An 11,418-nucleotide genomic window follows, 5' to 3' on the forward strand; every position below is an offset into this window, starting at 1 on the left:
ACGTACATCTTTAATGTTTTCTGTTTCACAAGCTCCTCAATAGCACCTAAAGAATTCAGAAACTGTATTTTTGCTTGCAAAGGTCTTGACTGTACGAAAACCCAACAGGACAATGCAAGGGATCCCAGGCACACGGGACTAGTGGTGGTCCCTGGTGTCTGGCTCCCACTGGCCCAACGAGCTGTTTCCCGTCAGTACATCTGGGAACCCGTCCAGCCTCTCTGGATGTTGACATCTATTGAATACACTAACTCTGAAAACATTCCCATCTGGCCTGTGTTTGCCAGGTTCCCACTGTTTTTCATTCGCTTCCCTCTTTTCAGAGCTTTGTTTCACCCCTCTCACCGGCAGACCGGCCCGGTTGCCCATTCCTGCCTGCCCGGTTGTGCCCCGCCGCCCAAGCCCCCCGGCCTGAGCAGGTGGGCCGCGTGCTCCCGGATCTGCCTTGTTCTCACCCCATGGATGATGGGGTTGAGCACGGGCGGCACCACAACGTAGAGATTGGCCAGGGAGATGAGAACATGCCGAGGAACGTGCTGGCCAAACCGGTGTGCCAGGAAGGAGAAGAAAGCCGGCGTGTAAAACACGGCGATGACGCAGAGGTGGGAGCCGCAGGTGTGCAGAGCCTTGGGGGAGGCCCGTGGGGATGGCAGCCTCCAGAGGCACCTGGAGAGCAGCACGTAGGAGATGGCAATGGAGACGGCGTCCAAGCCGGCTGAAAGGAAGCCGGCAGCGACCCCGTACCAGATGTTGACGGAGATGTCGGCGCAGGCCAGGCGGGCCACGCCGATGTGCTCGCAGTAGGTGTGGGGCATGACATTGCGCCCGCAGAACGGCGGCCGCTTGAGGAGGAAGACTGCGGGGAACATGATGCAGAAACTCCTGATTAAAGCCGCCACTCCAACCTTCCCCACAACAGAGCGTGTCAGGACAGCCGTGTATCGCAGGGGGTCGCAAATGGCGATGTACCGATCAAAGGCCATCGCCATTAAAACAGCTGACTCTGCCACAAAAATGAAATAGATGGAGAACATCTGTGCCAGGCAGCCACTGAAAGAGATCTGGGTGGACAGAGACCAGGGGACACTGAGGGTTTTGGGCACAGTGGCAGTGGACAACAGCAGGTCGCACACTGCCAGCATGCACAGGAAGATGTACATGGGCTCATGGAGGCTGCGCTCCTTCACGATGGTGACCAGCAGGACCGAGTTCCCGAGAAGGGCAGTACAGTACATTGTGCAGACGGGGATGGAGATCCAGGTGTGAAACTTCTCCATCCCAGGTATCCCCACCAAGACAAAGAATGTGGGATGGGATCCCGACACATTGGGTGTCAACACGGCTTGATGCAACACTTCACATCGCGTTTCGCTTGCAGAAGCTGTGTAACGGTAGGAAGAAAAGCTCTAAGGGCAGCTGAACCATACCTGAGATACAAAGGGGAGCCGAATTCATGATTAGCATTGCCCATGGCACAGACACTTTAAATTCTGAACCATACTTTACCTGGAAGTGTTAAATATTCTGCAATTTGCTCCATCAGGGTTCTCCACTATTCAGGTCCCTTCATCTCAGCTAGGTACTGTCATTTATGCTGTCTGAGTCTTTGAAATAAGGACAGTCTTCTGCCTGCAGCTGCTTGGAACTAGGGCAAAATGTACAGGAGATTCACTCTTGAAACGGTGATTACACAAATGCTTCTTTGGGTGACACACGTGGTTGTGAACACCATTTATGCTGCAACTGATAAATCTCCAGGGTTAGAAATATATTAAGGACCATTTTCTTGCTCTCCCATGACTGCCACAAAGAAGGCATGTGCATTGCTCCTCTGGGACACCCAGCTTCAGTGACTCAGAGCTGTTGGAAAGCTGCCTACGAAAACAGACACAAGGAGCTTGGTCCAGTCCTGTCCTTCTCGGGATTTTGCCTGCCCGTATCAACCCCTACAAAAGGTCTGTCCCTGTAACGGTGTGTGACCTCACTCTGCCAAGAGCAAGGCGAGTGACAGGTAGCGGAGAGCCCTGTTGATCCCAAAAGCTCTGCTTTGCAAGAGCCCCAGACAGCAGTGCCCGATCGCCCAGGCATCTGGAGAAATTCTCTTGTCACATATGCAAAGAGACAAAATTAAAAGCCGCCAGCAGCAGGGCATTATCAAAATGTCCAGGGTCTAAAGGGGGATCTACAGTGCCGTGAGGAGTAACCAGCTGTGTGCCAGGAGCTGCCACCTTACGCGCTATGACCCTGGAGAATGAACCAGCTCTGAGCAGCTGCTGGGTTGCCAGGTGCTATTGAGACAGTGGAAAATAAATAATGAAACCCCCTGAACACCCCGGCTCTGGAGACGGCTGTTTAACCGAATATGGAAAATATACAGGCAAACTTCCGTCCTAGCTCCCACCCGGTGCACTTAACGTATTAGAAGAACACAAGTCCATTCTTGCTCTAAGTGAAATCCCTTCACATGCGCTATGTCTGGAAGAAGCGAGCAGGAGGAGGATGCTGCTTCCATCCCCTGGAGAAACACACTGCCCGGGGCTCTCCCTGCCACGCTCACGCAGGGACTTTGGATGATGCAGCCAGAACCGCTGCCAGGAAATGTTTACGTGTCTCTGGCAGTGGAATCACACGACAGCTCCCTATCTTCCTAATCCATCTCTAACCCATCAAACCCAGCTGAAACCACAGTGCCATGACCCAGCAAACTCACCCACTCCTGTGCCAGCGATGGGATCCTGCTCGTACAGAGCCTGAGCCTGGGTGTTTATACCATGTCCAGAGAGTCCCCTGGGGCACCGCAGGACACTGATGTTGTGCTCATCCTCAGCACAGGTGGTGAAGAGCATCAGGGACATCACCAGTTCATTTCCCCTGGGTATTTCCTACGACTGTGCTAATTGGGTAGGGATTGTACAAGCCCTGCAGACCTCCAGGCTGTGCCCAAAGCAGCCTCGGTGAATCCTCACCATCCCATCACTCATCATCTCCTCAACCACAGTAACTTCTGCAAGATTCATTGCCTGGCCCTGGATCCCAAAGGGGTTCCCAGGGCTGTGCAGGAGCCAGCCTGGGACAAGCAGGGACCTGTCAACCAGGTGTGAGTTTTACCCTCGTCCTCACCCTGGAAGTGCTTTGGGATCAGGACCTGTTTCAGCTTTTTGTGAAGCATGATGGAGAGGAACTTGGGAGCTCTGAGACAGGGATCAGCAGACATTGCTGCTGTTAACCTTTCAGCTGATTTTGTCCTCATTGCTGGTTTTAGAATAGAGCATTGGATTTATTTGGATACTGTTCCTCCTGTGGACACCTGCAGACACCCTGAGCAGACTGTGTAGTGAGGTCAGGGGAACTGTAATCAGCATCTTTCCAACTGCCACAACCCTTCGGGGACCTGCCAGGGACCCCTGGGGAACAGCAGGGACCTCTGATACGGGAGAGTAAACCAACCCGCCAGTAACTCCACCCTGGCTGCTGACTTACCATCTCATTTCAGGCAGGACAGTTTACAAGGACATGCTATTTATTATCTGCCTCTCTGTGCAGTGGGGATTTTTATCAATTAACTGACATTTGGTAAGACATTATGGTGATGGAGGTAAGATGAAGTGACATCATTAGGCTTTGCTACTCTGATTTATTACTTGCAGAGCTCTGCAGATGAAGAACAATTAATAAAGCACCATTGTTTGTAAAAAGCAATAAAAATGAATGGAAATGTGGTACTTCAACCCAGACCACTCAAGGCTTTGTTCATGATGAAAGCCGTGCTTGTCTCTGTCTATTCAGCAAAGTGTTCAAATACAGCTCAAGAGCAATTCCCTCTAAAGCAAATGCTTAGAGCTTGACTCAGCACAAACCTGATGCATGGTCTCCACTTCAGGCGCAGGCTTGACTCCCTCTCAGTGCATGTTATCATGAATATGCTGCCCACGCATCCACTGAGGATAGTTTCTTACAGTGACTCCATTGACTTCCACTTTTCTCCCAAAGTTTTTGAGATTTCGGTTACTTTTTGCATGTGCTATGTGAATGACATGAAAAAACTTCAGTAAAATCCCTTCCTTCTCCCCCAGGAAAGGGTCCTGGTGATCCAAATATGCCCACAAATAGCCTACCACACCAATCGAGTTAAAAATAAATGTGTGTCTTTCTAAAGTGGCAAACAGAATACAAAGTGCGGAAGTACTGGTTTCACATCTCGTGTGAGTTATTAAGCTAACGTTTTAACTACACTATAAATATAAATCTTCCTAATCAGGTGGCTAATATCCCATTATGCACGCCCCTTTGGACATTAATTGCTAAGCTAGTGATTCATTGACTCGGGGACATTTGCCTCTGCAGTTTGCTCCCTGACCCGGTCACCACATCCATCCAAGGGGCAAAGCAAGTTTAAAACAACTCCTCAGCTGTATAAAACTCTTCTTAGAAACCCCGAGAAGCAGGAGGACCCATGAAACGCACCCACCCAGCACAGTGACACACAGCCCATCCCAACCAAGCTGGCTGCTAAAGTGCAGGTGAGAATGTGGGAGCCTGGAAGAACGTGTCACCCCTGAGAGAGGATCCCCGAGCGCTGAGGACCAGTCACTGGGGTAACATCACCCCAAGAAAAGTGCCTGTGGGGGAGGGCAGTAACACAGCACACAGATCAGCACTGGTCTGTTACTGCCATTCCCTGCCCATTTTCTGTTATTTATCATAAAATCACAGAATAGTTTGTGTTGAAGGGCCCTTCCCAGCCCCCCAGTGCCCCCCCTGCCATGAGCAGGGACATCTGCACCAGCTCAGGTTGCTCAGAGCCCCGTCCAGCCTGGCCTGGGATGTCTCCAGGGATGGTTCAGCCACCACCTCTCTGGCCAACCTGGGCCAGGTTCTCACCACCCTCAGGGCAACAATTCCTTCCTCATGTCCAGCCTGAATCTCCCTCCTTTAGTTTAAACCATCACCCCTTGTCCTATAGTAACAAACCCTGCTCAAAAGTCTGTCCTCATCTTTCTTTTAAGCACTGAAAGGCCGCACTAAGGTCTCCCTGGAGCTTCTCTTCTCCAGCTGAACCCCCCAGCTCTCTCAGCCTGTCCTCCCAGCAGAGCTGTTCCAGCCTCGGGTCATTTCTGGGGCTCCTCTGGCCCCTCTCCAGCAGCTCCATGTGTGTCCTGCGCTGAGGACCCCAGAGCAGAACCAATTTGGGGGCAGGTCTTCTGTTTTGCACTTGTGCAGCACCTGCCCAGGGAGATGCTACCTCCCAGAAGCTCCATGATGAAGATGATGATGGCACAGGACTCCTCAGGACCATGCTCAGCCTTGTGCCACCTCTGAGCACAGACGCTCCTTTGAGCTGCACTGCTCTTGTGCTCAGAGTTAGGCTCATGCTTAACTTCATCGCTGGGAAGAGGCCAAAGAGGGAAGGGTTGAAGAAGGTGGCAGAAATAATCGTGTCAGCTAAAACGTGTAACAAGAGACACCAGTGAGCTGTATCATTCTTTAATATTGACAAGTTTAGATGGCAGCTCAGTTGTTATTGGAGCCGGCCAAAAGGCTTTCAGGAGAAAACTCCTCAGCAGCAGGTTGCTTTGCCAACAAGTTCATGTTTTCAGGTAGGAAGGCAGGGCTGGAGTAGAACTTCTGAATCGGCAAACAAGCCTCTTGCAGTCACGAGCTGTCCCATATCCCACTCCCACCTGCAGATCCGCCGTAACCCCTGTGACAGCTGCTGTCAGCTCCTCCCAGTCCTCCAGCCCCTGAAGACCTCACAGCATCTACTCCAGTCCAAATGGATTCACGTGCTGCCCATGACGACCTGCTCTCCTGACACATTTGCTTTCCCACAGCTTCGTCTCCTATCAGAAATCCCACTCTGTGTAAATACTCGCTTTTGTTAAGAAAGCCAACACAAACACGGCTCTTCTGAGAACATTAAAAAATCCGACGATATGAGCAGCTTTTGTAACCGGCTCTGTTATCTTTGCTGTTAAGCAAACAGCTTTTAATGAACAGACTTTCATTTCCCCTGTGCCTGTCGCAGGGTTCCCACCTTTGATGAAATCAGGAAAAAAAGAAAAAAAAAAAAAAAGGATCGAAAGAGTTTGGAACTTTTGCATTTTTTAAAATCTGAAATCCTGAATCTCTATCCTTGCCTTTTCTTTTGAAGTTGTAGCAGCATTACTGGGATGACCGGAGCACAGCAGAGTTTTGGGTGCTGTACCAATGTCATCTCCTGCGTCATTCAGCTGTGAACACGCCTGGTCCCAGTCAGTGCCCCTTGCTCCAGCTCTCAAATCAGGGGCATTGGGCTTGATCAGCGCCAGGCGGAGCCCTCAGGACCTCCTGGCTCCCAGCCCTGGTGCAGGGCACGAGGATTTTGTGGAGCCCAGAGCCAGGGAGAGCCGTTCCCCACCATCTCCAGGGTCACCAGCACCTGAGGCACCTCCGAGGTTGAGACATGTCGCTGCCTTGGAGGTGGCTTCCCCACCACAGGAAACTCTGCAGCACAGTTGGGCCATGGGCTTGGCAAGTGCCCACCACCCTTTTCAGGGGAAAAAAGGACATTCTGCAGAAAGAGATGGATGATCTGCTCCATCTTGTTACTATGGACATGAGCACACCAGACTCTCCTTCAGGTCTCACAGCTGATGAAGGGTCAGAGCTGCAGACGTTGCTGTGAGATCTGGCCTGCAGAGCACAAGCCTTCAGAAAGGGCTCACGAATTGCTGCATTCAGGACTTCGGTTGCTGCCTGGATGAGGAATCATAGAATGTCCTGAGTTGGAAGGGACCCACCAGGATCACCGAGCCCAACTCCTGTCCCTGCATATGACAACACCAGCAGTTGTACTGGCCAGACCCGAGGAAGCCCCTGAGCTCAGAAGGGGACCACAAAGTGTCCAGAGCCCCATCGCTCAGAGAGGTGTGTGAGAGAGAAATGCAGCTGACAGTAGGTGTGATGCAGAGAGAAGCAAGCATTTGTCTCAGCATCCCACCCAGTAAAACAAGAACGAAAGGATGAAGGAAAGGTCTCTGGGCTCTGATGCCTTTCCTTCTCTTCCTCGTCCCAGAGTTCCTCCCCACAGGGCAAAGGAAACCAGTGCTGCAGCTCTGAAGGACAGTGGTGGTTTAGTGCTCAACAACCCCAGGAGCCACTAGAGCCAGAGGAGCTCATGGAGGGGTGGCAGTGGGGCCTCTTCCACCCCACGTGTTGGCCAAGCCCGGGCTGTGCAGGGCTCAGCTGCTCCTGCATCACACCACCCGATCCCCCTGGAACACGTCCCAAGACCCGCTGCAGCTATTTCTGCAGCCCTAAGCAACCACCAAGAGCATCAGCTATTCACGGTCAACAGCAACTCGCACAGCAATTTTTGCAATGGGTTTCAGAAGCTTCGGCATTTCACAGCTGAGCCAGAATGGCCACCAGGACTCTGCTGTCAGGACGAGAAGATGGACTGGTCACATCTGAGTGTGTGCTGCCCACCAAGCCCATGAGCACTGGGCAAAATGACCTTTGTGCTTTGGAGATGAGAGCTGGGCAGGTGGGAGTGTTGCTGTGACTTTTCCATGGGACTGAGAAGCTCCAGCCTGGTGGGAACAGCCCATTCCCACTGCACTCCAGGCTGCAGGAACCAGACGGCTCCTGACAGGTGGTGTCTGTGTCCCCATGGTCCTCCATATTACAATGATTGCTGTGGAGGCACCCCAAAAATCAATTTAGGCAAGTGACAAGCTCCAAACAGGCTTTATTCCAAACTGAACTGTTTGGCAGAGAACCAACTACAAACACGGCTTATCCAACATTATTCAGCACTCTGACAACATTACAAAACACAGATTCCAACACTGATGAGGAATTCAATTACTACACTGCCAATTCAGACTCAAGGGATACCAAAACTCTAGAGTGAAGATTCAAAATGCGCACCTTCCCACTCATAAAAACCAAGGTCTCTCAAGGGTACTCAGAAGGTATAATTGCTTACCAATAAGGCAAGGTGTCTCAGTCCTTGAAGAAATCTCCTTAGACGGCATCCCAATGTAAGCAGGAGACACCTCCACTGCACACCCACTGCTGCAAGGAGAACAACTCAATGGGGCCTCCAACAGGTCCATTTATACCATGGTTGAATCTGAGCTGTGGTCATTTATGGTAGTGGTCCAGAAATTTCTCTCAGCCAAGGCTTTTCATTGGTCAAGGGCCCTGTCTGTCAACCAAGGAGTGTGTGCATGACCATAGTGGTCCATTGGTCTAGAAGCATCTTGTGCTTTCAGGGCAGGGGGAGGTGCATCTGCCTCAAAGATGCAACAAAACCCACCTTGAACACGGTGCCGAGCACAGTGACCTCCCAGCAGGACACCTGAAATCCTGGCAAGCTTCCCCTGAGGTCTCCAGTGCTGCCTCTGCTCCCTTCTCGCCAGGGTCTGTATGGTCACTTGGGACACTCCAGCAGTGCTGCCTTTCACAACTGTCTGGGGCAGTTTGCCACTGACTTCAGGTGGAATAAGGTGTTATTGATGCAACTGGTACGCACACCAATGAGAGGAACAAGGAAAAGTTCGACAAAGCTGTTTTGGTGCTGAAGGAGAAACCAATGTACAGCAATGAAGCAGTGGGTAATTAGCCAGCCATGTGGGCAGAAAAGGATCTTGGGGTGTAGTGTACTTCACACTGAGCACTGCTCAGCAGCACAGATGTTCTTCCAAAGACAGAAAACATCCCTGTGGGCTGTGTAGGATGTAGGAGACCATTGTCCCTTTGCACTCCACTCCAGAGGCTTGAATTCAGCTTTGGACATCATGCTTTAAGGGATATGTCTCCCTCAAACGCAGGCCACAAAGCCTTTCCTGACCTCCCAGGGCTCTTCAGCGTGTAAACACCTTCAGCAGCAAGAGGTGCCAGGTCCCTCAGCAGTGCAAGCTGGACCGTGGAGACAGGAGGACAGACCATCGTCTGTGCCATGGTAAACAGCGCTTTGCCCATCCGGCTATGGTTTGTGTACCTGGCTCCAGTCTGATGACCAATGAGGCGTTCATGGTCTAGGCACTGAGATCACAGCTGAAGGAACAAACAGGAATGAAGCTGTAGGACAGCAAATAAAATCAGCAGCAGTAGGCGATGGTCAATCAGCAGGCGTAAGAGCCTTGGTGCTCCTCAGCTGAACTCTGCCTCAGTCTCTGCTGATGGACCATTCAGGGGCAACATCTCTAGGAGAAACCAGTAGCAATGAAGGCGCTGCTGACCCAAGCCAATGCTTCCAGAAATCCCACCGCCCTCAGCTTCTCTTAAACTTCTTGGGCAAACCTGTTTCTCCACGACGAGAGGTGCTGCAGCGCTTGGTGCTGCCTTCCTGATCCTGGCCCATGTCCCACTCCCCTCCAGCAGCGCTTGGTGCTGCTTTCCCAATCCCGTCCATGTCCCCGTCCCCTCCGTCGTTGCTCAGCACCGGCTCCCCGTGCTGAGGCAGGGGCATTGCCCCACGGGGCAGAAGAGGCGGACAACGCGCTCCCAGATCTGCTTTGTCCTCACCCCGTACACGATGGGGTTGAGCATCGGCGGGACCACGACGTAGAGGTTGGCCAGGAGGATGTGAACGTGACTTGGGATGTGATGGCCAAACCGATGCGTGAGAAAGGAGAAGAAGGCAGGCACGTAGAACATGAGGATCACGCAGAGGTGGGAGCCGCAGGTGCTCAGGGTTTTGAGGCGAGCCTCCGGGGATGGGAGCTGAAACACCGTCCTGAGAATCAGAGCGTAAGAGATAGCGATGAGCACGATGTCCAGGCCGGAGGAAAGGAGAGCTGTTGTCAGCCCGTACCAGACGTTGGCTCTGATGTCGGCGCAGGCCAGGCGGGCGATGCCCATGTGCTCGCAGTAGGTGTGGGGCATCACGTTGTGTCCGCAGAACGGCAGCCGCTTCAGGAGGAAGATGGGTGGAAACATGATGCAGAACCCCCGGACAACGGCGGCCACGGCTATTTTCCCAATCACCGAGGGGGTTAAGGTTGAAGAATACCGCAGCGGGTCACAGACGGCCACGTACCGGTCAAACGCCATCGCCAGCAGAACGGACGATTCCACGATGAAGCTGAAATGGGTGAAGAACATCTGTGTAACGCAGGCATCGAAGGAAATTTCCCTGGCACTGAACCAGAAGATCGCCAGCATTTTGGGCACCGTTGCGGTCGAAAGCATGAGGTCAGCAGCAGCCAGCATAGCAAGGAACAGGTACATGGGCTCATGGAGGCTCCTGTCCGTGATGATGACAAAGACGAGGACAGAGTTGCTAAACACCGCAGTGAGGTACATCAGGCAGAAGGGGACGGAGATCCAGATGTGGGACTCCTCCATCCCCGGGATGCCCGTCAGGACAAAGGTGATGGGATCAAAGCTGCTCTCGTTGAGCTCATGCATGGTGCTCCAGTGCCCAGCGTCAGCCTGATTCTGCTCTGCGCAAGAAAGACAAGAGATCAATAGCCCCTGGCGAGCCTGGCGTTAGCCCATGACCACCTACAACTGTACAGATTGGTGCACACCATATCCTACATGCAACTGCCTTCCAACTGGAGCCATTTCTGAAGGCCTGCGCTTGACTGGAGGTGTTTTGCTGTAAAAAGGAATCTGTCCATTCTTTCCTATCAACCCTTACAAACTTTGTAAGAAAAACATCTTCTCTGTCCCTCCATTTGCACAGCAAAACAGACCAGGTCCTTTTCTATCTCCGCTTTATCCACTGTCATAAAAAGGCTTGTAAAAGCCATAATTACTTGCCTTGTCACTGTTGGTGGGCTTTGTATCCGTTTGCACCTGGAAAGCTGTGTATCTTTGTTAGAACCGTGTGTTTCTTCAGGGAGATGAAATAATACAATGTCTTTGTTCAGATCAGTGGCCAGTTCATTTCTGAGAGCTCCTTGTAGAAACTATTAAGGTAGGAATAAAAACGGTACTGGTACCAACACTGATCAGTGTCTTGAATGTGGCTGATGTTCAACTACCACCTCTGGAGGTTGTGACCACCCCTGAAATTCTGCTGGATGTTACCCTCTGTATTTCCAGCTGTATAAACATGTTCACCTGTTTGCAAACAACACAAAGTGCTTTTTGTGCCTCTTCCCCATCCCACAGGGATTTCAGAGACCCAAACACTGCCAGACACCAAGGGGAAAAAGGGAGAGCCAGGCTGCACTCTCAGCCCATGCCCAGACTTTCTGAACAGCCTGGAGCAACTCTCTCACCTGGGAATTCCCTGCTTTTTCATTATTTCATTGTCCTCTCCTCCATAAAGAGGACAAAGACATGGTGTGCTGCACGGCCTGATCTTTGGACAAAGAGATGCTGGCCCAAAATGCGAGGCAACATGTGCTATCAGGGCAGCCAAGTCATGGAAATACTCTGGAGGGAGCCCCCAAATGCAGATTTCTGCCCAGATGCTCC

General features: G+C 51.9%; 2 protein-coding genes across 2 annotated transcripts; both read right to left on the reverse strand.

Annotated features, from left to right (window-relative positions):
- Positions 1-341: 341 nt before the first annotated feature.
- Positions 342-2,855, reverse strand: LOC135996200 (olfactory receptor 52B2-like). The gene is made up of 4 exons (XM_065648034.1): positions 2,711-2,855; positions 2,234-2,288; positions 1,584-1,645; positions 342-1,381 (listed from the first exon to the last, which is right to left on the reverse strand). Exons 1-4 carry the CDS (start codon positions 2,853-2,855, stop codon positions 342-344), a joined length of 1,302 nt encoding a protein of 433 aa, XP_065504106.1.
- Positions 2,856-9,423: 6,568 nt separating this feature from the next.
- On the reverse strand, positions 9,424-10,398 carry LOC135987309 (olfactory receptor 52B2-like). Its single transcript, XM_065632121.1, has one exon. It carries the CDS (start codon positions 10,396-10,398, stop codon positions 9,424-9,426), a length of 975 nt encoding a protein of 324 aa, XP_065488193.1.
- Positions 10,399-11,418: the final 1,020 nt, after the last annotated feature.

The sequence above is a fragment of the Caloenas nicobarica genome, chromosome 1 (genome assembly GCF_036013445.1).
Source record: "Caloenas nicobarica isolate bCalNic1 chromosome 1, bCalNic1.hap1, whole genome shotgun sequence".
In the NCBI taxonomy this organism is placed as follows: Eukaryota; Metazoa; Chordata; class Aves; order Columbiformes; family Columbidae; genus Caloenas; species Caloenas nicobarica.

What these genes read in the sequence shown, in the direction of transcription:
- LOC135996200 (XM_065648034.1), bottom strand. Translation starts at nt 2,855, where the DNA reads ATGTCCCTGATGCTCTTCACCACCTGTGCTGAGGATGAGCACAACATC. An exon ending in CATCGCTGGCACAGGAGTGG is followed by an intron (nt 2,289 to 2,710) that starts GTGAGTTTGCTG and finishes CTGTCTCAATAG; the next exon opens with CACCTGGCAACCCAGCAGCT. An exon ending in ATTCTCCAGGGTCATAGCGC is followed by an intron (nt 1,646 to 2,233) that starts GTAAGGTGGCAG and finishes ATTTTGCCCTAG; the next exon opens with TTCCAAGCAGCTGCAGGCAG.
- LOC135987309 (XM_065632121.1), bottom strand. Translation starts at nt 10,398, where the DNA reads ATGCATGAGCTCAACGAGAGCAGCTTTGATCCCATCACCTTTGTCCTG.